This window comes from Toxorhynchites rutilus, chromosome 2 (genome assembly GCF_029784135.1).
Source record: "Toxorhynchites rutilus septentrionalis strain SRP chromosome 2, ASM2978413v1, whole genome shotgun sequence".
Lineage (NCBI taxonomy): Eukaryota > Metazoa > Arthropoda > Insecta > Diptera > Culicidae > Toxorhynchites > Toxorhynchites rutilus.
This window is the reverse complement of record NC_073745.1, coordinates 159,959,832-159,987,767: the sequence shown is the minus strand read 5'-3', so window position 1 is coordinate 159,987,767 and position 27,936 is coordinate 159,959,832. Positions and strand designations below refer to the sequence as shown.

The window sequence follows — 27,936 nt, the reverse complement described above, 5'->3', positions numbered from 1 at the left end:
TTCCAACAAGCTATAGTATGACTCGATACAATAAATACAACTAGAACTACGCGCTTACAACGAATCATTGATCTTTATCTCAAAAATTCGTAGCTCAAAATCCAGATGTCTGAATAAAATATGTTCGACAAAGTTGATAGAAAATGATTTAACCATTTTAAACAAAATAACATTTTAAATGCAATGTTACTCTTACTCAAAAATTGAATTTGATATTAAAAACTTTCATATTTCAAAACACCCCACCTTCGATATTTTTTTGCATATTTTTATTATACATTATTATGTATGAAACCCTTTACAGTTTAGCGAGTTTTTTTAGTTTTTTTAAGTTTTTCGTGCAAATAAATAAATTAAAAAAAAACAATTTTAAATTTTTTTTAAAATTCAATTCATTGTGAAATCGTAACCATTTAAGAAAAGTAACATAAAAATTGAAATCTACATGAGATTCAACATGGAAAACTATATGGAACGTTTTATCCTAGGACTTCTCGAGATATAGCCAATCTATATATATAAAAATGGATTTCTGTCTGTCTGTCAGTCTGATTCTTATAGACTCGGAAACTACTGAACCGATCAACATTAAAATTGGTATGTAGGGGTTTTTGGGGCCGGGAAAGGTTTTCGTGATAGTTTGAGACCCCTCCCCCTCTCTAAGGGTGGGCTGCCTCACAAATGGAACACAATTTTCTCTATTACTCGAGAATTATTCGAACAAATGAAACCAAATTAGGCATATTGAGGTTTTAGGATGCAATAAATGTTTCTATGGTGTTTAGACTCTCCACCCCCCTCTCTAAGGGGGGGCTGCCATACAAATGAAACTCAAATTTCTACATTACTCAAGAATTAATCAAGCAAATGAAACGAAATTTGGAATATGGAGGTTTAAGGGTGCAATAAATGTTTCTATGCTGGTTAGACTCTCCTACCCCTCCCCCCCCCTCTCTAAGGGGTGGCTGCCATACAAATGAAACACAAATTTCTGCGTTACTCGAGAATTAATTGCATGTGGAGGTTTTAAGGTGCAATAAATGATTCTATGGTGGTTAGATACTCCACCCCCCTCTCTAAGGGCGGAGCGGGGTCTGCCAAACAAATGAAACACAAATTTCTGCATTACTCGAGAATTAATCAAGCAAACGAAACCAAATTTGGCCTGTGAAGGTTTTAGGGTGCAATAAATATTTCTATAATGGTAAGACATCCCTCTCTCCTCTGGAAAGGAGAGGGGGTCCCATAAAAATATTACAAATATTTCAACCAAAAACATCCCAACCAAACATAACAATTGAAAATTTTCGGAAGACTCTGAAGGAAAAAGGGGAAATTCGGAAAATCAACATAGTGACAAGGGCTGTAGTCCATTTGATGTTTGCGCTAGCGAAACCGATCTTTGGTCGAAACTGGAAATGGATTTTAATGTGATGAGACGCACTCCAATATCTTCTTCTATCTATACCAAATAAAAAGATGAGAGCAGAACTCGAGGAAGAAATTGTCCAACTTAGGGCTGTCTTCATTCTATCATATTTTCTGTATAAAACATTTATTCCATGTAACGGAGAAACATGTTATTTGCAAGTGGTTGAAAAATCTTGAACGAAAATTGTGTCTGAAAATAATCTGATATTATAATGATGAGTTTAGATAGAAATACTAGGAATTTTATAGTAAAAGGTTAATTCAACAGAGTCGATTAGAAGATCAATCAATGAACAGTTCTGCGATTGGACTCATGAACATGCGCTTAGTAAGAAAACGTGAATGTTTGAAGGCATTGATAACAAAACATAAATTTTAGGCGGGACGAAGTTTGCCGGGTTAGCTAGTTTAATATAATTATAATGGACATCACTGGACATTATGACTAAGGTCCCCCCCCCTTAGAGAGGGGGGAGAGGTCTCAAACTATCACGAAAACCTTCCCCGGTCCCGAAAACCTCTACATACCAATTTTCATGTCGATCGGTTCAGTAGTGTCCGAGTCCATAAGAATCAGACAGACCGACAGACAGACAGAAATCCATTTATATATATATATATATATATATATATATATATATATATATATATATATATATATATATATATATATATATATATATATATATATATATATATATATAGATTACACATAAATCACAATTTCTCAAAACAATTCTTTCTATACTAATGTGATAACGATCAGAAGACCGAAATACATTTATAACATTCTACAATTTATGCTATATAATTTTATTAATAGTAATAGTAATTATTAAGTATCACTAAATTATTAGTAATAACAAACTACGCCAGTAACACTGACTGAGTGTATCCTATAACTTACCATCCCTACTAACAAAACCCTCAATTCTCGAGTCATTTAAGAAAAGGTAGTAGCGTTCTCTGCATCTCTCTTGAGTAAATGTCGAATTAACATTCCTTCCCTTTTTTAGAAGTTGCAAAGACGTGACCAGGACAATTTTTAACTGTTGGCGAAAGCATGCCTTCATCAGAAATTACTAATCATCAGCAACGGATGGATGCTAGTTTTTAACATAACAGTTCCGAATTCGTACCACTTACCACCATATTGTGCAACTTGGTCTACGCTAATGCTAATACTAACAGAGATTTTTTAACGGAACAATTTCATATTCATGCACGGTTTTCATTCCCCATCATAGAAACCTGAAAATGCTTCCAGTAAGGTGCGATCGATCGTGAGTTCAAAACTCAGGGCCCTCATTGACCATCTTTGTGTTGTTACAGAATAACTACGTCTACGCAACAATCATCAGAGATGGAGATCGATCCACGGTCGAAATTAGATCGATTCATCCATACAACTGCATTGCTCTGCAAGAAACATCGGGCTGTTGTTCTATTAATAACTCAACAATGATCATATCAACTGTCTCCGTTATTCGGTGGCCTAACTGGATAATGGAAGAACAGATGCAATATAATAATAGTCTTACGCCTAAATGGCTACTGTGTAAATGTACCATATGCAATGGTATAGAAGGAATACTCTTATGCCGAAAAATGGAAACTGTGTAATGTTCTATTTATGGAATGATAAACACGTGACATGTATATGATTAAAATTCTAAATACTAATGAGCCTATAATGTACAAATGGGATAAAAAAGGTACACCGGAGCAAGTTGAAACGATTTTTTCGAAGCTTAACTTGAAAGTTATCTTTAAAAATCACTGAAACACTAAATTGAGATCTGTTTGCAGCATATAGAAGGTATTGTTGTGTTCTTCAGAATGAATAACAATTCATAACTTTAAGAAATACTTTAATGCTTCTACTTTCTTCAGTGGTCGGGATAAGAATAACGAATCATATTTTTCACAGCTGTTATTTCATAGCCTTGACATCAGGTCAAGGCTTACTTGACTATCCTCACATCTCCCCTCCCCATTCAGCCAATTTGGGATCCTACGATACCGAACTGGACGGTCTGGCTGGAAAGGAGACTGGAAACGGCTACTGGCTGATTCTGCATCTTGAAAATCTGGCTCACCTTCAGGTACGTGTTGAGTCGGGGTTGAGCGGTACGTGGATGATAGGATCTGGAGATGCTGGAATGTCGCCATGTTTTTCCCCTTGACAAACTTCTTGAGTCCCAGCGTGTCCATTCGACTGCGGATGATACGAATCTATGGTCAGGTGACAGATTCTATTTGCTTCACAGAACTGCTTGAATGTGAAACTGATGAACTGGGAACCATTTTCTGACACCAGTGTTCGTGGATTTCCATACCTTGCGAAGGTGTCTCCAAGAATATCCAGTATTGCTCTCGATGTTGTACTGGGGGTGTGGAAAACTTTGGGCCATTTGGAGTAAGCTGTCTCGCCTGGAGAAGACCCGGCGAATGGCTGAATCCTGTAGTTTGGTTGCAGTTTGTGGCCAACCTTGGTTGATGTGCTGGATTACCTCTTGTAGGACTGGATCAGGGTTTGATTATCATTTCAGATGTGACCGGCAAAGCAGAGATGGAGTCGTCGAGGATAGATCTCACATCAGATTCAATTTGTACGGCAGCGATGACGTAGTTTTCGTCCGGACTACTGTCGGAACTCATCTGTCGTGAGGGCAAATCAAAGCTTGCAGTCAGCAAGAACTGGATGTCAAAGTTGTAGAGCAGCAGCGCGAGTGCCCAGCGTTGGCAATTGGCGGTGTAAACTGTAATACCCTATTTTGCTTCCAAATATTTTCAGCAACGGCTTGTGCTTGGTTTGAAGAGTAAATCTGCGTCCGAAAACCATTTTGTGAAAACGGGTAACAGCAAAAATAAACGCCAGAGATTCCTTCTCGATTTGTCCGTAGTTTTGTTCAGCTGACGTCAGCGACTTTGAAACGTGTGCGATGATTGCACCGTTCGGGAACCGATGCATAATCACTGCACCCAGACCGTTCATGGAAATGTCGCTTGCAATATTGATTTCCTTGGATCGTAGTGAATCAGCAACAAATCTGAGAGGAGGATTGTCTGGAGACGTTCGAAGAACCATTGGCATTCGGCGGCCCAATCCCAGCGGGCATCTTCTTTCAGCAGACGGTCCAATGGCGCACGAAGTTTTTTCATCTGGCTAACGAATCGTCCGTAGTAGTTGATTGCTCCCTAATAAGATCGTAGCTGCGAGACATCCTGTGGGGCTGGCATCTGGGATATGGCGCGCGTCTTCTCAGGATCAGAGTGAAGACCATCCTTGTTGATGATGTGACCCAGGAATTCGATTTGTGGAAGAGAGAAACGACACTTCTCGATGCGGAGATGGAATCCATAGTCTTGAGTTCATTCCAGGACGACGTAAAGGCTGCGATCGTGCTCCTCTTGAGTTTGTTCCCGCGATCATGATGTCGTCGAGATACGGTTTGACACTTGGAATGCCGGCTACCATACTTTCGATGATCCTCTGGAAAGCACCAGGGGTGGATTTGACTCCGGGCGGCAAACGGTTGTACTGGAACAATCCTTGATGAGTGTTGACTGTCAGCATCTCAAGGGATTCCTCTTCGACTTCCATTTGGAGGTATACGTCTAAGAGATCGATATGCGAGAAAAAGCGGGAACCAGCTAGCTTGGCAAACATGTCATCCGGATGCGGTAAAGGATGGCAATCGGATTCCAGTGCGTCGTTGAGACCCGTAGAGTAATCACTACAGACACGAACGGAGACGTTGTCATCCTTGCGGACAACCACGATGGGGACTACCCAGTCGGAGAATTGAACTGGTGAAATGATTCCATTATCTTGCAATCTCTGCAGCTTGGCGTCAAACTTTGGAAGTGCAGCGTAGGTCACCGGTTTCTTTGGACAATACACCCGTGGCGTGTGCTCCCGTGGCCGAGTGGTTAGCGTCATAACTAACATGCCGGGTGTTCGGGTTCGATTCCCGTTCTGGTCGGGGGAATTTTTCGTCAAAGAAATTTCCTCCGACTTGCACTGTGATCACGCGTATTCTAGAGCTTGCCACTCAGAATGCATTCAAGGCGTGTTATTTGGCATAGAAATCTCAACTAAGTACTAATAAAAATGACGCAAGTAATACTACGTTGAGACGGCGAAGTTCCTCTAGGAACGTTAGTGCCATTGAAGAAAAAGAACCCGTGGCGTGACTCGGGTTTGAGATACAGCTTTACGTGTGATTTGGTGCAACGACCAAAGAAACTTTGAAAAACATCAGGAAATCTCGAACGGAGCTTCTCTACCAAGGGCTCGAACTTCTGCTGTACGGACTGGATCAGTGTGTTGAACGGGACAGACCAATATTGAATTGATCGATCATCTCGATGCCGAAGACGTTGAGATCCGGGTTGCTTGAAACATAAACTCGTGAAAAGTGGTAGTTTGTTCTTTATTGGAGAATATTAGACCCATATTTTCTAAATTTTTTGTTAGGGTGATCATTTTTCAATTTTTATTACAGAAATGACTTTATACAAAAAATCTTAATTTTTGAACTACTGGACCGATTCAGATAATTGAAATATTAAATTAAAGCCAATTAGCTTTCTACACCTGGGAAAATTTTGAATTTTATTTTCATAATTATTGATCGTATTTGTTTTGTATAGTTTTCATGGTCTCGCGTCCAAGGGTGTTGGGGTTTTTTATAAAACATATCCAAAAATCAGATATATGTTCTTCTTCGTTTTTGAATTATAGTTTTTCAAAGTTAAACGATGGTCAAAAAAAAAAACATTTTTCCAAAAATGACGTTTTTCAATATTTGGATAATCGACATATTAAATTGAAGTCAATGAGCTAGTCTTCTTTGGAAAAATATTGAATTTGCAAATGGAAATGGAATTATATTCGCATAGATCTCGTTTAGTCGCAGAGGAATATCAAACGAAGACTAAAAACATGTTAGCTTTGAAAAATCATAACTCAAAAACGATAAAAAAGCATCTCTGATTTTTGGATATGTTATGTAAAAAAATCCGCAGTTTTCAAGAAAAAACATAAAAAATATAGCGTCCTTGGTCCCGAAACCAGGTAAACTAAAAAAAAAACGAACACAATCAATATTTTTTTTACGAGTAAAATTGTTTTACAAAAAAGACTTGCTAATTCGCTGATATATCGATCATCTGAATGGGTCCAGTAGTTCGAAAGTCACGATTTAAAAAAATACATTTTTGCTGTTCGAAATTTGAGACAAAAGTGTTCGGAATATTTTTAGTTTTTCACCATGAAAATATATTTGTAAATCAACGAGAAAGAAGGCTCTATTGTATCCAAAAATCATATTAATTCCGCGAAAAAGTACCATTTTGAGTTATGAGACACTGTTTGATGGCCATCAAAGCTTAAGGTGAAGGTGGAAGGAAGCCACAAATGGCTGCCACAATGGCGCTCATTTCTTTCATCTCCCTCCCTCACCCCACGCCCGAAAATCAATAATTTTGTGAAGCAGTGTGAAGAAAATGAGCGTTTTCGCACACTTCCCATCAACTAATATCAACCAAACTCTAATCGATTACTCACAAGATATTAAATTTTCATCTGCCGTCGTAATGTACAGTGAAAAACGTAGGAAAGTTCGAGCTAGTGCTCTGATAGTTAAATTTTCATTTTTCAGTTTTCCGCAATTGTTTTGTTTGTATTGCTGAAAGCATCGTTATTTTTCCGACACTGATGCCAGACAACATCATCGAAACAGCTATAAAAACCACTCAATAAAATGTTATTCCTGAGTTATAGCGTTTCATGTCATGAAAATCAATAGAATAAAATTGAAATTTGAAAAAAATACGGAAATTATTAAGGAACTACCAACATCGAGTAACTGTGCGGATGAACTTGTTAATACCAAAAGAGCCTCAATTCGCATGTATTATAAATTTGCTCATGTTACGCTCGCGTATAATCAGAATTTTACTTCATATGCAAATACACCTTCTATATATATTTATATTTGCAATCGTTCATCGGAACACATCGTTCGTACATTTTTTTTAGTATTAAATTGGTATTTTTTTCAAATGTATTCTAAAACTCGTGTCAGTGAAGCGTCACACAGTCTGATAAGTGAATTGATCTATTTAAGAACAAAAACTAAAACAAACGGTGTGCTTTGCTCTTCTCTCACAAACACTATTACCCCATAAGGACACGTGGTTTTACCTATACTACTGCAATGGCTTCGTTTTACCTTCACCTTAAGTGTTCGGAATTTGAGACAAAACGGTACATACACAGGGACTATTTTTAAAACAAAGAGAAAACGAGATACTCAAAAGATTAGATATTAGTTTTCTACATATAGGCTTTCTCTTTTCACCTCAATTTTTGGAACGTTCGTAGAGGTGTCGGAAGGTGTGTTTGAACTGCTCAGCAGGTATGCAGTTCATAATACGCGTGAAATTTCGTTGAATGTCTGAAACATCGTCAAAACGGTCTCCTTTCATAGCGTTCTTTAGTCGAGAAACAAGAAAAAGTCTGCCGGGACGAGGTCCGGAGAATAAGGGGATGAGTGATGACAGTCACCTTTCGTTTGACTAGAAACTGCGCTACCAAAATCGCGGTATGCGCGGGCGCATTGTCATGATGCAAAAACCATTCTCCAGATCCATGCCAATAATCGTTCCAGGACACTTTTGTAGAAGACCGCACTAACTGTTTGCCATGGAGGCACAAAATTTGATGGCGGCTCTCTGGAAATGAAATGTCTGCATTTATGATATCGCTGGAATTAATATGCCACTATACGATACACCCCTCTACTCCGTAGAAAATTGTTTGGTGATTCTTTTTGATAGATTTTTCGGGCAATTTTCTTTTCTTTTGTCCATTTCTACGCACTTTGTTTTTTTTGCTCATCAATTCTGTTAGCATAATTTTAATTCACATTTTTTTTTCAAAGGTTAAAAAAGGCATCAGCTCTATTCGCGTTAACCTCACAGACGCAATATGGAAGATGACCAATGATAAACCGGTATTGCATCAGCATAATTGGACCGAGGCTGCGGTGCTTCATTTACAGGTAAGCTGTGCCATTCTTTAGTATGAGAAAACAATCATTATGTACTTTTCTTATTGATACATTTCAGTCCTTTGAAAAAGAAATTCTAACCGCAATGAAGAAAGATGGTTGGGACGGCATCGAAGATGTCGATCAAATTCAGTGGACATTCTTCGGGGCGTTGTTTTATTCGATTATAGTAATAACAACGATCGGTGAGTCGAATTCAACAAATGGTTTAATAAATACTCATCTCAACAGTAAACGTATTGCATACAAAACATGAAGGCTGTTGTGAATCACACAGCTCTTTTTTCTATTTTATTCGTATTTTGCTTTGACTGATCAGATTGTCGTCCGAATGGACCACCGCCAAACAGTCCACCGATTGAACCAGGTCCAAATTGCGAAGGTCCGAATGGTGCAGGTCCGAATTGTCCTGGACCAAACTGTGCTGGTCCAAACTGTCCAGGACCGAAATGATTCTGAGTCCCATAGTATCCGTTTCCAGGATATGCACCACCTGGGTATCCAGCACCTGGGTATGCACTATTAGGATATCCTCCACCAATTCCTCCGTAAGGATTTAATCCACCTGGAAGACCTTGGTTTCCAAAACCACCATAGTTGTTACCAAATGGTCCATAACTTGCTCCAGGATATCCATTGTTGAATCCCTTATATGGACGGCCAATTATACCGGTTGGTCCTCCGGGGCCTACCAAAACTCCATTAGCGGCTCCGTAGCTTCCTCCGAATCCTTGCTGAGTATACCCAGGTGCCCCAGCTCCAAATTGTGGGCTTCCGGCTCCAAATCCAGGATTGAACCCATATGGATTATTGGGGTATAGTCCATTTCCTGCACCTCCAAAGCGCTGATTCAAACTGCAAATGACCAATGTTATGTATTGTTTGGAAAAAATGCTCATCGGTTGCACTAATTTACCCGTAATCATTTTGTTGACCACCAACTTCTCCAGAAAATTCATCATTCACTGGCTTTCCGAATGTTGGGCGACGTGTTGTGGTTTCTTTCACCTCGTAGCGTCCCTGCCTGAAACGAATGATACATTATTCATCAAAGCTTTGACCGAAATTCATTTTTCTCAATTTGTTTGAGTGTGTACAGCCAACGCAAACATAGACCAATCTGATAAAGATTCTCATTATCGACTGCAAATAAACAATGTTGTTGGCTGACCTTACCTCACACCTTGCTGTTGGTAATATTTTTTTTCGTTCGGATCGAATCGCTTCGGTTCCTGGAACTCAATCACATCGCTCCGGACGTTTGTTCGGTCAGCATCATTGTAGAGGGCGTTGTTATCATTGCCGTTGTTGCCTTTCGACCAGGACCATTTTTCTTCTGCACTGATTGATACGATTACCAGAGCGAACAAGCAGCCTACCGGTTGTGGTGGTTTTTTTTACATACAAATCAAATATATGTCGTGAAGAGATGGAAAAAAAACCAAAATTATTCATCACAAAGCACAGTAAATGGAACGGCGAATCTGTTAGACTAATGGATGGCTCGATTCAACTGCTATGCAAACCATAAGTTAACAAGAAGTTTACAGGAAAAGCTTGAACAGCTGCAAAAATGACTGAATGACATAAGACGGATTATGGAATCATATTAGACGAATGTGAAATAAAAGTGGACATACGAGCGAGAATATTACTGTAGCGTTCGATTTCAAACATAGATTTTTTCTCCACTTGATTTCATCAAAATTCTCTAGTGTTGGTTTGGTAATGTATTTCTTACAGACTTTTGAAACGTTCAAATTTAATGTGATATAAATTTTATTCACATGCAGGAATGTACCCTATGACATATTTCTGGAATAACGTCTTCAATGTCTTGCTAACGTAACATAGGGGAGAAGATTATTAACACATATCCTGAGGGGGGATAACTGAATGCCAAGTCAACGGTTAGTTGCGGCATGTATTGTTGGAAGTGATAGTGTGATGTTTACTGGTGCTGTGGAGAGTATGTTCAAGTGTTAAAGTTGCACTATACATATCCCCATAGTCTATCTCTATAGATTGCACTGAAGTATTTGCAGTGATGTTACTTATGCATGCTAGAATGCATACGCATGTCATATTCAGCATATGTATCTTCACATCAACCGGAACGATTACAAGCTTGCCACTCAACGCGTATATCTTATATATGTATCGCCAGATTGGTTTATTCATGACGAGATTATAAATGCTTCTATTACAGCATAGATTCCTTTGATACTACCATTCTAACTAATCCTAGGTTGCATTCCGATAGCATGTCGGTTGGACGAGTTGTGGCAATCGCCTTTCATTTTCTTTAATTAAATATTAGATGCAGATTGTTATTTTAATGGCTATTGTGGTGCAGATCCTTGACTGTGTGAGAAGCAAACAAACTAAAAGGCTTTAGTAATTCATGAAGATGCATTCAATTTTTATGAGGATTGGGCAAATTTGAATGATAACATGAGGGGAACAGGTTATTCACGGCATTGTACATCTTATACGAAAAGTAAACGAAATCGATAAATGTTTAATGCCATTCCATTGAGTGGAAGCCGAAATGATATGCATTGATTAACAGTAGTTTATTTGTATCGGCTACAAGGTGTACCCGTATGTTGTTGTGTGAAAAATGTTACTGGAGCACGAGAGACATTTCCAACTAATCTGTGGTTAGATTCATGAAGCTGATTCAACAACAATTCGTTACATAGAACTGAGAAACTCAATTTAAACAAATAGAATTCATTTTGTTTCGCGTCATCAGGATGAACAAAGTTTGCAACAATTATCGACGAGTTTCTAATTATTTTTCATTATGAAGCAATTTCACACCAAATCAGCCGGTCGCTGACCTGACCCGCTCCATTTTTTTGAAACTATGTCCAAATCACACATTTTTCATAAGGGCGTATGCAGGAACATTGAACTTTTTTTTTCAAAAAATCGTAGTTCAGAATCAAGATGTCTGATCGAAATATTATTTACGCCAAAGTTGTTTGAAAATATTTGAACTATTAAGGAATAATAATATTGTAAGCACAATGATAAAAAATATTACTTAATTTAATTTCTTTGGATCTTTTGAAATTGAACCAAAATTCTATGCCACGCCAAAAGGATAAAGTTTTAAAAATTATTCACAATTTTTAAACCATGTTTTCCATGATTTAAGTCCCGATTCACCAATTAAATTTTACAAATCAAAAATTGCACGAAAAACAGGTTCTACTGTAAATTTATATGCGAACAAAATCGTTTTACATTGAAAATCATAAGTATTGTTTTCATTGAATCCACTTATGATGTCTGATGAGACCTGTTCATCGTAAGCTTCAACAAGTATTCGATTCCAATTCCAGTTTGAGTTTCCAATAAACAAGAGATTCTCATAACATTTTCTGTATGGTATAAGTTTGATCATTGTCTTATCAGAAAATGGTTATGAGATCATAATCAAACAATTTTTATTTCGAACTGTTTCGTACACAGTATGTCAATAATATTCTCTAATTTACTCTATATTAAAGTATTATCTAGAAGGATTTAGTTTTTTTTTCCTAAAATGGTACTTACGATGTTGTATTAACTGCGTCGTACTTAATTAGTACTTAGTACTTAATTGAGATTTCTATGCCAAATAATACGCCTACGAATGTATTCTAAGTGGCATGCTCTAGAATACGAGTGATCACAGTGCAAGTCCGAAAAAAATTCCTTCTACGAAAAATCCTCCTGCCAGAATGGGAATCTAGCCCGAATCTTCAGCATGATAATGAGTGAGGCTAACCACTCGGCCGCTGAGTTTGTTCTGTTTCTGGTAGTTTGTTGAAATGTAATATAAATGTAAGTTCTATACGGAAAAAGAAATTTCGGTTAAGTTTTCAAAATCACTATACATCATTATCATATATATATATATATATATATACAGCTATTCCATGCCAAACCGATATAGTGGTTCCCAGATTTTCATCAAAAGTGGTAGTTTTGTTCTATATCGCAAATTATGGGACCCGTTTTTTTATTTTTTTGTTAGGGTGACCATTTCCATTTTAGGGTGGTCCAAAAAACATTTTTTTCGCATTTTTGCCAAAAAAGACTTTTTTAATAAATTCATAACTTTTGAACTATTGAACCGATTCAGATGATTGACATATCAAATTAAAGCCAATCACCTGGTAGTTTTTGAAAAAATACTATAACTGCAGAAAATTTGAATTTTGCTCTCGTTATAATTGATTTTATTCGTTTTTTATTGTTTTCAGAGTCTCATAGTCTCGCTAATGTTTTTTTATATTCTTTCTGGAAAGCTTAGGATTTTTCACACAACATATCTCGAAACCAGAGAGGCGTTTTTTCGTTTTTGAGTTATGATTTTTCAAAGTTAGCCGATGGTTCAAAATTTTTTTTCCCCAGTTGTTCCACTACAAAAAATCATAATTTTTGATCTACTAGACCGATTCAGATGATCGACATATCAAATTAAAGACTTTTTTAAAACAAATACTTAATACTAAATACCTGCAGACCTGCAGAAAATTTGAATTCTGCTCTCGATTTTTTTGATTGTATTCGTTTTTTATTGTTTTAGTTCAAAAGTTATGAATTTTTGAAAAAAGTCATTTTTGGCAAAAATGCGAAAAAATGGTATTTTTGCCAAATGCCAAATATAGGGTTGGGGAAAAACGGGATGTCGTATTTCTGATCGAAATTTGACGCTTTATTTAACATACTTAAAATTATCCAATTTAATTCAAACATGCGCCGTTTTGTTTGCAAACTTGTTGCCATTTAGAAGGCAACTTCATTATCCCCCCCTCCCCCTCTTTATTTGCAAAAAACTCAGACAGCCAGTTTTCGCAAACCTCTTTTGAGTCCAACTTAGTATCACCAAAAGCGTTTTGCATGGACCGGAAGAGATGATAATCACTTGGAGCCAGGACCGGACTATACGGTGAGTGCAATAGGACATCCCATCCGAGCTCCCGTAGCTTCTGACGGGTCATCAAAGATGTGTGAGACCGAGCGTTGTCCTGGTGGAAAACAACACCATTCCTATTGATCATTTCTGGCCGCTTCTGCTCAATCGCCTGCTTCAAACGATCTAGCTGCTCACAGTAGAGAACCGAGTTGAGGATCTGGTCATAATTGAGCAGCTCATAGTGGATGATTCCCTTCCAATCCCACCAAACACACAGCAAAACCTTCCTGGCCGTCAATCCGGGCTTGGTTTGCGATGGTTTGGGTCGGCTCACCGCGCTTCGACCACGATTTTTTCGCTTTAGGTTGTCGTACATGATCCACTTTTCATCACCATTCACCATCTTCTTCAAAAATTGGTCGAGTTCGTTCCATTTCAGCAGTGTATCGCAGGTGTTGATTCGGTCTAAAAGATCTTTTTGCGTCAACTCGTGTGGTACCCATACATCAAGCTTTTTTTGGAATCCAATCTTCTGCGAATGGTTCCAAACGGTTTTATGGTCTATACCTAGTTCCTGGCTAATCGAGCGAGTGCTCACATGCCGGTCTACTTGGATGATTTCAACGATTTTATCGGTTTCCACGACGATTGACCTACCAGAACGGGGTGTATCTTCGACAGCCACTACACCAGAACGAAATCGATCAAACCAACGCTGGGCTGTGCGAATCGTTACAGTATCGGGTCCATAAACTACACGAATTTTTTCGGCTGCCTTCGTTGCAGTTTTACCTCGCAGGTAGTAAAAACGTAAAATATGGCGAATTTCTTGGTTGGATGACTCCATCTTTGACGCGCTATAACTTGAGACTGAAAAGGACAATCACAACACTGTCAAAACGACACTTGTAGCACAGATTGTCGTCTTTAAATAGCCGATGCGATCAGTACAACACAAGATATGTTTAAGTGTTGCTATATATTGACAATATACGGCATTTCTTTTTCCTCAACCCAATATTAGCTCAATCGGACTTAAGGGAGAGTGGCGCAAAGCAAGACATTTGGCATCAAACTTGTTTTTTTGACAACCCCGATTTCCGGTGATTTTTCGGGTTTACCTTAAATTTTAACGTCTGCAACACTGCAACATAAATGAAGTTCGAATGAGCTAATATTTTGCATAGAGTATATTATCATGCAAATGAACATTTCGTAACAAGTTCCGAATGAAAAATCGAGATAATTATTTTTATTGGCACTTAAAACCATACGTTTCGTCTCGTACTCCGAACACATCGGTTGCAATTAGATGCGGTGCACATACTGTTCAACTGGTTGTATCAGATGCTTGCAAAAACCATCAATCAGATCTCAAAACGATTGCAAAATCCGTTACCTTGCATCACAATACTTAATAAAAGAACTGTTTCGATATTTCTGGAGGAAGGTACCCAGTGACACCTGTTCCTACTCATTGGAATTCCTATTACGTTGTAATGAGAACACTCGTTAGTCAGAAGGAATTTTTCTTCAAACTTGGTGAATATTTTGCAGAGCTAGGTAAATAAAGGTTGGCTTTAGTGTGAATTGGAGTGTGTTAGATACTGATAAGCACAAAACTGCGAATACAATATTTTCTGTGCAAGCTGCGAGTACTTTTGTACTCGCTTGTCTTTTTGCAGACCGGAATATGTTTCCCTAAAACGTACTTTTAAATTGAGAAGTCTGGGAAAATCATCATTTCAAATACTAGAGGTGAATGAACCTTCGCGGTTCAAGAACTACGTAAACATAAGATGTGCAATAATTTCAAAGGGAAATGTAAAATACAATGATCGTTTGACAATTCTTTCGTTCACATATTTTGGTAGTCGTAGGCATCATATCAAACGTAAAAGGCCAGTCATCAAATTTACTTGCAACGAAGAATATAATCTGCAAGAATTGATTTCACATGGCAACTGTTCAAACTTTTTACTTACAAAGTAAACATGTTGAATTCAATTGAATTCGAAGATTGTTTCATTCAATCAATAATTTATTCAATACAATACAAATGCTTACCTTGATAACGGTAGTCCCACGTCAACCTTGCGGTTTTATCATAGATATAACCCACCACATTAACCTATACTCGCGCATAGGTCTGTGAGATTGAGAAATCAATAATTCTCAGAAAACATATAGCTTTATTCTAATTTAAATAATGCATACAATGAGTTCTGAAAAACACGATATTACGTTAAGGATTTTCCATTTACCACGTTCACAAAAAACATCTTCAATAGAATTGTGGCTTATCATAAAGCATTCAGGAAAATTGATGCAAATGAAAATGAAAATTGCCGTTGATTGAGTGAATAAAAAAAAATGAAATAAGACACTCGAGAAAAAGTATTCAAATGCCAATGAGAAAAATGTTTCTATTGCTGCACTTTCGATTTCAATTCCAATTGAAGCTTTTTTGAGAAAAATATCGCATACATACAATTGATTACTAAATTTATTATCTCACAATTCAATTGTTTACTAAATGAAAACGTGTTATCATATCTGGCATCCTTGTGCTGGGTTGTTTACATGTAGAATGGAGTGGAATGAAACATCAAAAATTGTAAGGGGTTGTATGTAGGACACGACCGCATATTTTCGACTTAGAACTACGCAAGTATATTATGCAATCCACTTGTTTACCACTTCGAATATTATTTTAGAATGCATCGAAATTTTTGTAATAGATTATGTTCTTCGTTACAAATAAATTTGATATGATGCCTAGGACTACCAAAATATTTGAACGGAAAAATTGTCAAACGATCATTGTATTTTACATTTCCCTCTGAAATTATTGCACATCTCATGTTTACGTAGTTCTCGAGAAAGTTCATTCACCTCTAGTATCTGAAATGACGGTTTTCCCTGGCTTCTTAGTTTAAAAGTACGTTTTAGGGAAACATATTCCGGTCTGCACAACGACAAGCGAGTACAAAAGTAGCCAACACCAAAAATTACCCCGGATTCCCCCAGGGACATTCATCCATGTTAGGGAAACACAGCTCGGTGGGAACAAACATACCCCCGACTTGCATGTATATTTGCAAAGCGGATTTCCACAGGTACACCGATTTTGAAGTCTGTGTTAAGGAAACCGTAAATCGGGCCAAACAAAACCTGGTGGTTAGAACGTTCAGATAACGCTTGACATTTAACAGTTATTCAATTGTTCGTCTTATGAAAAATGACATTTTATTAATTGTGATAGACGCGTAGAAATATTTCCTATCAATTGATGCAAATACCTTTACGATCAGTTAAGAAATGTTCGAGCTATAAGCATTCGAAATACGGGTAGGGTTAGCACACAAATCGGCAGAACGTTTGGAGATTAGTGAATTGTCATGTATAGCATATCAAACAAATCTTAGAGAATTTCCGATTCGATTGGTATGCAAATCATGAGAATTCGTTCACAGTGAAAATAGTTATTAACGTTAACTTTATTTCATAAAAACGTGACCTGTTTTCTGGTTGGCACCCTTCCTGAAAGACGTAGTTCTACGTCAAAAAACGCGATTTAAAGCGATCACTATGTCATATCGCGCGATTAGCTCCGATTGATCGCTAGCTGAAGTTTGTGGCTAAAGTAAGGATTGCTATACAAATGCTACGCTGGTAGTGAAGCGAAAGCGTGAGCCGAAACAAGTGATAGTTGTGAATGTGCAAAGAAAAATTATGCAAAAATTATGCAAAAATGACTGGTTACTAGACCAACATTTACAGAATCTGATATAATAGCTGTCCGTAAATGTGAGGTAGGTACACACGAGAGTGATTTCCTGTACAGATTTGAATGACCTGTTGCATCTAATTGATGCTTATGTAGAAGCCTCTGAGCCTCTTCATGATTGCACAATTGCTATTCAAAACCTCAACTGTACTCTCATCGATTTATTCGGACATTGGGTGACAGCTTTTGATCGCGTGGCTGTTCATTCCATTTTTTTCCAAAATGATATATTAGATGCAATGCAACAGTGTGAAACGTCTCTTCTTAACAATTATGCAATGCAAGCTGCTTTGTATATGGAGAACATAATCGCAAGAAATATTTTAGATATCATTTGTTTTTTTCTAATAATGTTTAAATTTTTAAAACTTTCTTCTGAATGTTCATCAACAGTTCATTAAACTGCATATGAAAACCATTGACGATCCGAAAATAATTTTAATATCACCAAGTGGAAGCTTAATCACTTCCTTACTCAAATGATTGGAAGAGGAAATCAAGTGGCCCCAGAAGTTTCGACGTTGGAGCAAAGCTTAAGAAACATTCAAAATCAATCACGCATGTACGTGAGACTACTGTTGGTTTAGTAAAATCATTTGTTTGCATGAATTAAATTATTGATTGAATGAAACAATGTCGAGCTCAATTGAATTCAACATATTTGCTGTGTAAGTAAAAAATTTGAACAAAAGCTGTATAATGTATGGCATCTTGATGGCTGTGTTAGGGAACACATTTCGGTGAGAACAAACGTTCCCCTAACTTGCATGTATTTACAAAGAAAATTTCCTCAGGCACCTTGGTTTTGATGGATGTGTTTGGGAAGATATTTCGGTGTGAACAAAAGTTCCCCCAACTTGCATGTATTTACAAAGTCAATTTACCCAGGTACCTTGATTTTGATGGCTATGTTAGGGAACACATTTCGGTGGGAACAAAAGTTCCCCCAACTTGCATGTATTTGCAAAGCCAATTTCACCAGTTTATTGTGGTTTTGATGGCTGTGTTAGGGAACACATTTTGGTGGGTACAAACATTCCCCCCGCTTGCATATATTTGCAATGCCAATTTTCCCAGGCACCTTGGTTTTGATGACTATGTTGGGTAAACCGTAAATCTGGCCAATCAAAATGGGACAGTTAGGGTGTTTAGATAGCGCTTGAAATTTTACAGCTATTCAATTGCTTATCTCAGGAAAAATAACATTTTATTAGTTTCCTATCAATTGATGCACACATCTTTCCGATCTCTTATGAAATGCTCAATTTATAAACATTCGAAATCTTTTATTTTTTCCTGCTTGTTCTGTGTTTAGGTTTTCATTTCACCCCTCATATATTCCGGTTAGAGGTAGCCCCACGCCAAAAATTAGAATTTTGAAGCAGATGTGGTATTTTTCATTGCTTGAGTTTACTGTCATCATATTGATCCCTTCATAATTTAGGTTTTCTTCAGAATATTGCCTTTTCTTAAGCATTTCAAAGATGAACACTCAACACTGAGAAACTTCATTTCTGCTATGCGTGAAGCACACCATAAATTAGTTGTTGTTGTTGTATAAGTTGCTCGTTAATGACGATACGGGTGGGAAAGCACCGAAATCGGCACAGGAAACAAATGTATGGGAAAATTTGAATGCTTCCAGTTTTCATTAATTTACACCGTTTAGAGATTAAGAAATTGTAATGTATAGCATATCAAACAAATCTTAGAGAGTTTCCCATTCGATTGGTATGCAAATCATCAGAATTCGTTTGCATTGAAAAAAGTTATTAACGTTAACTTTATTTCATAAAAACGTAGTTCTACGCCAAAAGACACATACATTTTTATGTTTGGAAACCTTTGTATACCTGATTTGACACGGGGACGCTGAACTAGAGTATTTAAAAAAGTGGACAAACTAAGGTCATATTTTCGGCTGAACGAACCAAAATCAGTTTCTCTATTCAATATTTGCATCGAGAAGTCACTGAAAGCGAAACCATTTTTAGGCTAATCATAACTCACCGAGAAATAAAAATTGCATTGCGTTTTCCACGAGAATCGAAGTGAGCGTATAATATTTTCTCGCCTCCCATATTCTCAAATATTTTCCCCTGTGGGTTAAAACTGGTGTTTTTTCTCTCAATTTGGCGATGCACTCTAGAATTCCTGCGTTTGAACTGAGTATTGAAAGCTGAACGGCACATTTAGCAAGAGACGAGATAAGCAACAAGCGACAATGCTCGAACTCATGTCGCATTCTCGTAATGACTAGCGATGGACAATACTTTCAGTGATAATTTTTTTGCCAATTTTAAAATGAATACATTGGAGTCGCTTTTTATGCGGGGGATATGTGCCGTGTATAGAAAATCCGAATAAAAACTGCGTAAATTCCAATAACCGCATAAAAATAAACTGCGTAAATTTCAAATTCAGTGTAAAAATCTTACAAACAGTGAATTATTAGTTTAAAATGCAACTCATACTCTAACAATTGATTAACTGATTTTTGTTTTGCATGGTGCAATCATGATATCTGTTTCACCTTTTATTTCTCAGATACTAATCAGTGATAGAATACAAACTTATTTCGTGAAAAGTCACATCAATTAGCACATTAAATCTGTTCACACTGAAGTCACTTTTTACGCGGTTGATACGTGCCGCGTAAATTTCGAAATCCGCGTAAAAAACGGTGTATAAAGCGACTTCAGTGTATTTTGTTTTTCATCGAAGCTGCTTTGATCTAAGAACCCGTGTTAGTGATTACAAAGGATATATCAAAAAGAATGGGCTAGCAATCTTTTCCGATTTTCAAATGGTCGTAGGGTAAATGATCTTGGTTTGTCCAATTTAGGGTGTTTTTACGCAACTAGTAAATGCAAATCGATTTTTCTTCATGAAAATCACACATAATCGCTACGAGTTTGGGTTTGTTGAAAAGTCCCAAGTCTCTAGTTGCTAATACTACCATAAGGTGTTGAAATTATTCAAATTTTTATGTTTTTTAACGATTTTCCTTAAAGAAGAATTATGATCATGGTTTGACCACCTCTGATCATGGTTTGCCCAAAAAAATGATCATGGTTTGTCCGGTTTTAGAAATCTCCATTTTTGAATGAAATGTTGCATTTATCATTGCTTGAGTTTACTGTCATCATATTGATTCATTCATAATTTAGGCTTTCTTCAGAATATTGCCTTTTCTTGAGCATTTTAGAAGTGTTCACCTCAACACAATCAACACAGAAAACCCATACTTCTGCTATGCGCGAAGCACACCATAAACAAACATAAACAAACTGCATCGCGCCAAGCGGTTGCCATAGAAATCATGTGGACAAAACAACATTATTGAATTGGACAACTCATGATCAGAATTGAGTTCATCAAAATGCGTTAATTTAATGGTTTAGCTATGTAAATCCGATACAAATGGTGAGCAAGCATGATGTTTACAATATTTATAAGTGTTGTAATCCAGAAAAGGTCTGAATACGTGCCAAATAATCATCTGGTGATCGATTAAAAGTTAGCTCGAATGAGGGGCGCATTGACACAAATAGAAGGTGTATTTTATAATCCTTTAAAACATGTGATTTCGTAAAAATATACTATCAAACTACTATAAATCATGTAAAAGGCAATTTCATTTATATGTTTCGAAACATTCGAAGGCCTTATTTGACACAGGAGCGCTGAACATGTATTAGCAGTAGCGTTCAGTAGCGCTGACAAACTCTTGCCACAGGTCCACAAAGTGATGAGCGCGCCCGACAACACCACAAGTAGATACAGTGCCTGACAAATGCAGAAACCCTGACAGTACAATTATCTCCGAATTAAAATCGTAAATTTATATTCCGCTTAATTAAAAATAATGAAATCTTATCTTGACACCGGTTCATAAAATGAAGTTCTACCGCGCTCACCGAATGGAACTGCGAGTTACGAGTTCGAAAAGAGTGGAGGGCAAGGATTGATAGTGGAGCCTGCTTGCTTAATGATATTTCAGAAGCTAATAACGACTAAGGATTACGGTTGACAAGGCATTCAGAAGAAGAAAAATTGAAATGCTGTCTCTTAACTGGTGAACGGAATTGTGCATCAGTAGCGTGTGAGATCTTAGTAATCATGTAATCTCAGAAATAAAATCTCATTATTTGAACATGTTTTCGAATGAGTTTTGGGTGGCCCTATAACCCCAGAGAATATTCTTATTTGATTTATGACACATTTCATGTCAACTTATCTTAGGAGCATTTTTTAAATGTTTTTTTCAGCATAAATAAAAAAAATTATATTATTAAAAATTTCAATAGTTTCCCACATTTTCTTCTGTGACCAAAATTTTTTAGATCTTTTGTAGGTAGTTTTTTTTATTTGAAAATTTTGGCCCTTTTCAAAAAGTAGTCTTTTTTTAGATTTCAAGTCTACAAATTTCAACTGGGTGATCAACGCTGTAATTGTAGAACATATGAACCCATTTCCAGCGCCCCCATACCGATTCAATTCTCGTTTCTCGAAGAATATTATAGTTCTACTCTTTGTTCTTCAAGATAGCAAACAGCTTTTACTATAAACATTAAAAATAGTACACTTTTCATCATTAGAAAAAAAGGTGAAAAATCGAACTTTTTTTTTTGCTTGGAGGTAAAGTGGTCACCTAGTGGGGGCAAAGTGGTCACCCCACATATCAAGCTCAATGAGATAGGTTTATTTGTTTTTTTCGTCCAAATTTGTTCAAATCATATTTGATATAGTAGGTACATGAAATAAACTTGGCCTATTTACCTAGAGTCTCAATTTAATTTTCTCTCGCACACAAAAACGTTGTAAGAAACACATAACGTTCCGCATAATGAGGCTTGGTTTAGTTGGAGTGGCATATTTATCCAGGGTCAAAGCCTCTTCAAGAGCAGAATGTGATGCGATATATCAGCTTTAGTAAACAGAACATTGTAAGTTGTTATTCACCTTCACCACTTTGCCCCCAAACATCAAAATAATTTCTATGCTAATTAATCGCTGAGATTAAACAAAATATCTTCCTAGTGAACAGTCGTTCAAACTGATGATTTGTCCAATATATCAGATTGAATAAACTAAATTTCACGAGAAATTTTTTAGATACCATGCGTACAGAACTACGGCCGAATGGCTATCGAGAGATCTGTTTTTATTTGTATTTTGTCATGCGACAGATCTACTGAAGTACAGGGTGACTCAAAAGTCATTAAATTCTTCAAACATAAGGTGACTATCAATACCGCATCTATAGTCAATAATTATATTACCAAACAAGCAGGTGACCACTTTGCCCCCCATAACCAATTTGCCCCCACTACCCCTACTCTGTAAGATCATGCGATTTTTCCAATAAAATTGATTGAAAACTCAAACTTTCATTTTTTTTCTTTGTAAGCCTATATAAAAAAAATTTCGTTGTACTACAAATATTGTAAGGCGTAATAAAGTAAGCTATAAAGGTAGCATCAAACAGTGTTTTTGTGGTTAACGGACATTGGCAACTATATTGCCACCAATTTTTTCAACTGTTTCAGTATTCTATTCTTCCTCATGTAAGGATTATGTTATGTGAAGTTTGAGCCAATTCCTTGCCTAGTTTTCACGTCTTTATAAAGGGTTAAAATGACCTGAAGGTGAATTAAAAAATAGGAGTTTGTTTGTAGTTTCTGTAGAGTCTGGTTATTGTTTTTATTACCACAATTTTGGTGCCATTCCGACACCGTCTGAATTGCTCTAATTATATTTTAGATGGCAAGTTTGAATACAGTCTTGTTCTGATCAGTGTAAGCCTGGATAACTCTATCGAACGAACACATCGTCACTCAGAGACACCGGATCCATAATCTGACACATTATCGTCACTGGGATATAGGTGATAATTTTAAACACTAATTTTACAATTGCGTTCAGTACAATAAGAAAATATTGCAGTGATGGGGTAGCATTGCACAGGCAAGACCACAAATACATTTCATTCCAGGCACAGAATGAGCGACGTGAATAGGCAAGACAGAACCAATATTTACATAGCAAAGTTTGCGACAAATCTAGTTATAAACTCGACCATCCCGTTGCTCAATTTTATTTCTATTTACTTACACTTAAGCATGGCGGGCGCTCGAGTGAGTTTGACGTTCATCACAGATGCTTCGTGCTGGCTGGCGGCTGGCACTATGCAAAACCTGGTCTGGCTCTCGTTCTCCTTGGTCCCCTTAATTGGAGTGTGTTAGTTATTTACGGCAGCGCTAATGCTTCCGATCCTGTTTGTTATTTTAGAGAGGCAAGTGACTTCCCACACGATGCAGATTCACGTGCACTATTATATTATGCGACAGGATGGGGGCAGTTGTCGAGTGGAAACCGAACAGTTTTGTCATCTAATTTGGCGATAATGAATCTGTTTTTGCGGATGAAGCTAAAATTGTCGAGCTTGTTTTCCTGTTTCTCTTCAGTTGAGTCTCTTTCGATGCTGTAAATAAAATAATGTAAATGCGAATGTGAGACAATATTCAATAACGTTAAATAACTATATATCCTTGAAAATTCAAGCGAACTCATCATGTGAACATCAATTCTAATGTTCCAACGAAAAATACATTCTAATATTATTCCAGTGGTCACAGGATGGGTGCTGTTTATGTGGAGCATTATGAAGGTATTTTCTAAAGAACCGAAAACTTTTCGTTTATAAAACTTTAGTGCTAGCCTTCAGGAAATATTCCCGAATTGCTAGTTTCCGGCTGAAAACACGCTTCAACTAATTAAGTATCACACATCAAAGGCTACGCCGTATCCTTTATTTCACCTTTACGTAGAAGGCGTTTGTGGTTTCAATAGAAGGATGACCACAACATAAAATGGAAACGAAATATAGAGCATCACAGAGCATTAAACCACGAAAATGCTGTTGAATGGATTTTCATCAGTTGTTTATAACTATTAGTGGAAGGTTTAATGGTTCAACATCAAGTGTTGATCCGAGCGTCGATTCAACTTTATAACACGCTTTTCAAATTTATTCGCACCAAGGGTTATATGAATAGTTTTTCTTCGGTGAAAAATGATAATAAATCTGAATTATCTTGCTTACTCTTCATCTGAACAATATTTTCATTGTTAGGCATATAAGCATAAACGTTTATTGCACTTAATGCCATTCAAAATGGGGTGGATAGTTATGAGAAGTAGTATAAAACACAGAAAATTGCACCGAACAACCGGAAGAACATACAATATTTGTAAGTAGAAAATGAAGCTGAAGTCATCCGCTTCTGGTAGCAGTTTATCTGGCTCTCTCAAAACTAAATTTAAAAAATGGCCAACAATTGTTAGCTTATTCATCCCATGTCATGCTGATTTGGATACACAAGGTTCTCCATTGAAGCACCTAGTGAACCAACTTCGTTCCCCCTTCATGATTGTTTGTGATTTCAACGCTCACTCTCATGCCTGGGGTAGCACCCACCTTGATCGAAGAGATTGAAGATTTCACTTCAGATCATTCCCTTCAAATTTAGAGTAATCGTCAACTTACCAGATTTTTTTTTATCCCATTTATTTATTTAAGGCTCATTGGCATTTTTAGCTGTAACAGAGCCGAATTTTAATCGTGTACATGTTACATAGTTATCATATATCTATAATTAGCACATTACACAGTTGCCATTCGCCAGTATTCCTTCTATACCATTACATATGGTACATTCACACAGTAGCCATATAGGCGTAAGAGTATTCTTTCTGTTCTTCCATTATCCAGTGGGACCACCGGACAGCGGAGACAGTTTTGATTGATCATTGTTGAGTTATTTATAGAACAGTAGCCCGATGTGTCTGCAGGGCAGAGCAGTTGTATGGATGAATCGATCTTATTTCGACCGTGGATCGATCTCTCGCTGATGATTGTTGCGTGGACGTAGCTATTCTGTAACAACACAAAGATGGTCAATGAGGGTCCTGAGTTTTGAACTCACGATTGATCGCTTACTGAGCGAACGCGCAACCAATGTGGCTACGAAGACCCCCAACTTACCAGATAACACACTTCTACTGGTCTTACAACCGCCATTGATCTGACTATCGCTTCTAATCAACTTGTTTCGCAGCTTTTATGGAATGTCTATGAAAAGAACTGCTATAATGATCACTTCCCTATTATTATTTCCCTTGGCAAGTCTTCTCCGGAAGTTCCCCCTAGACCAAGGTGGAAATTTGAACATGCAGGTTGGACTTGCTATAAGTTGGATTCCACATCTTAGCCAGACAGGACTGGATTGCAGAAGTCTTTTCTCAGACCATCCTTGAAATTACATTACTACACATCCCACAACCAGTGGAAATCTTGGAAAAATGTTCGTCCCTTGGTGGACCCCCGAGGTAGGAAATGCTATTAAATTCAGAAGAAAAGCGTTACGAAAATTGCAGAACACCAACTCAAACAGTCCGCTTAAACCCAGCTGAAGGATTTCCAGAAGGCTCGTAGTGAAGCTAAGTCTGCCATTTTCAAAGCCAAACAGGACAATTGGCCAAGTCTGTTGATGAAATCAATCCTCAAACGTCATCAAACGTCACAGTTACGGAGCAAAATTGGAAGGATAAGTGGTAAATGAAAAAAAAAACAAGAAGTGGGTTATATCTGTGATATAACCGCAAGGTAGACATAGGACTACCGTTGGTTCGGCAATCATTTATTTGAAATTGCATCTGAATCAATTCTAAATGAATGAATGAATAAATATTTTGGAAGATTGCTGAAAGTTTTTCTTCTTAGTGTGTGGTTGGATGAGTATATATATGGAATTGTTATTAACATAAAATTCAATTCTATCGAACTTGTTGGTGACCCCGAAAAGAACCGATGGAATTTGAGTGGCCTTGTAAAAGCAACTGAAGATGTTTGATACATGATTTATTTTTGTTTCTAGAGATTAACACGAGATGCTTCATGATCACTCCATGCGCAGAATAGAAATTGAGGGCGCCACTTCACGGTGAAAACGAAATAAAGTCTATATAACCTTGCATAAAATTCATTTCTTTTTTATTGTGATGTGATAATTTTTCATGATTTTTACATGCAAAAGCAGAACAGAAACTGATGCTATTGACGAATTTACGTTAAATTTTCAACCAGATGGCGCAGCGAGTAAAATGATGATGTTTTGTTTTTTTGGTCGTTCAAATTTTTTAGAAAAATCAGAATTTATCTTCAAATTTCCTGGTTTCACGTATTCTTTCTACGCTAAAAAGGTTAGAGAATCGTCATTTTACAATGTAGTATGTATATTTTGAAGAATGGCTTGGTATAAGTGTTGTAACTTTAGTTTTTTTTCAACTAGATAAACGATGAGTAGTATGTGTTGCGCTAAACATACTGCAAATCCTTGTTGTATCGGCCCTTACATTATCAATGATATAATCATCCAACTTAATATGATATCGATTTCATCACCATTATCCACAGTATTCATAACCTGTATGCACTATCAAACTCAAAATTTTCGAAGATTATCGATGACTTTGGTCCGATCGCGTGTTGAAATCATCGTAAATATACAAAGCCCTAACTATCTTACCATATACTGAAGATATTTAATGGTTGAAATAAATCTAAATAGAAATAAAATGAATAATCACGACCGAATCTTGCTTTTCAGTGCGTAGAATAAACACACATCATCACTTTTGTGGTTCTGAACTCTAATGTAGGAGTCGCATGAGCTGATTCAGCTTTGCTTAAATTCGTCAATTGGATTGCATCACGGGAACACCAAGTCGAATGGGTAAATGCGAATATTCGTTCGCTTGAACGCATTCACACGCAAACAATTGTTCATCACTGTTCCATGCGAAAGCAAAACATAAACTGATGCGAGTTAAAGTACTCACACCTTGCATGTGTCCGCTGTGGTTTCCCAAACACTGATGCAAGCGAGCAAAAGAAACCGCAACTTGCATGTATTCGCTATGACGGTTTCTCCAGGTGCCTTGTTTTTAGGTCCGTGTTCGGGAACACATTGCGATCATCAATCATCATCAATGAGCAATGATGATTTCAAAGCAATTTTCAAGCTATTGAAACGATTCTTTGGACCAATAAGTGACAATCATATAACTCGTTGATATTTTATCTTTCGGATGAAGTGATTATTATACCGCTCCATTCAGCCGGTAAAGAGGTATTAACCTGCAAAACCTTGCACTCCAGCGTCACTCTATCGTTTTCGAAGCTTTGAACTTACACCCCGGTACAGAAATGAAAGACGTAGTCCTACGTCAAAAAACAATATAATCTCCTTATTGGTGGTCAAGATACTATTGACCAGAAAACAATTACAGAAGCTCTCGTGCCGAAGCCTCGTCCAACCATAAATATAAAAGTCTCTTCCAAACCAGAAAAGCTGAAAGCGAAAGTGAGACCATTGACTTTAACTTTAACTCGGAGTTTGATATCAACAGGTATCAAGCCACAAGTGTGGAAGGAATCCTTAGTAGTTCCCATTCAAAAGGTTGAGGGACGATTTCTAAGCCCTTGTTGTTGAACACGATTAAGCGCTTTGGAATTACAAGTACTACTTATAAATGGTTTGAAAGCTATTTGTATGACAGACTCAACGGACTGCTTTCAACGATTTCATTTCCAGTCCCGTAGGGAATAATCTTGGAGTACCTGAGGGAAGTGTATTAGGGCCCATTTTATT

General features: G+C 37.1%; 2 protein-coding genes across 5 annotated transcripts in view; one reads left to right on the top strand and one right to left on the bottom strand.

Moving 5' to 3' along the window:
- LOC129769404 (uncharacterized) overlaps positions 1-27,936 on the top strand; it is a 252,079-nt gene that overhangs the window by 54,711 nt on the left and 169,432 nt on the right. The window contains exons 3-4 of the mRNA XM_055771667.1: positions 8,385-8,504; positions 8,572-8,698. Coding sequence (XP_055627642.1) covers positions 8,385-8,504; positions 8,572-8,698 — 247 coding nt within the window. The remainder of the gene's footprint in view (positions 1-8,384; positions 8,505-8,571; positions 8,699-27,936) is intronic.
- Positions 8,703-27,936, bottom strand: part of LOC129769405 (spidroin-2-like) — a 241,402-nt gene continuing 222,168 nt past the window's right edge. For all 4 annotated transcript variants that reach the window (XM_055771671.1, XM_055771669.1, XM_055771668.1 and 1 more), the window contains 4 exons: positions 23,336-23,705; positions 9,690-9,888; positions 9,430-9,537; positions 8,703-9,368 (listed from right to left, as the gene is read on the bottom strand). In XM_055771671.1, the coding sequence (XP_055627646.1) occupies positions 8,783-9,368; positions 9,430-9,537; positions 9,690-9,888; positions 23,336-23,375 (933 nt within the window). In that variant the 5' untranslated portion in view covers positions 23,376-23,705 and the 3' untranslated portion in view covers positions 8,703-8,782. The remainder of the gene's footprint in view (positions 9,369-9,429; positions 9,538-9,689; positions 9,889-23,335; positions 23,706-27,936) is intronic.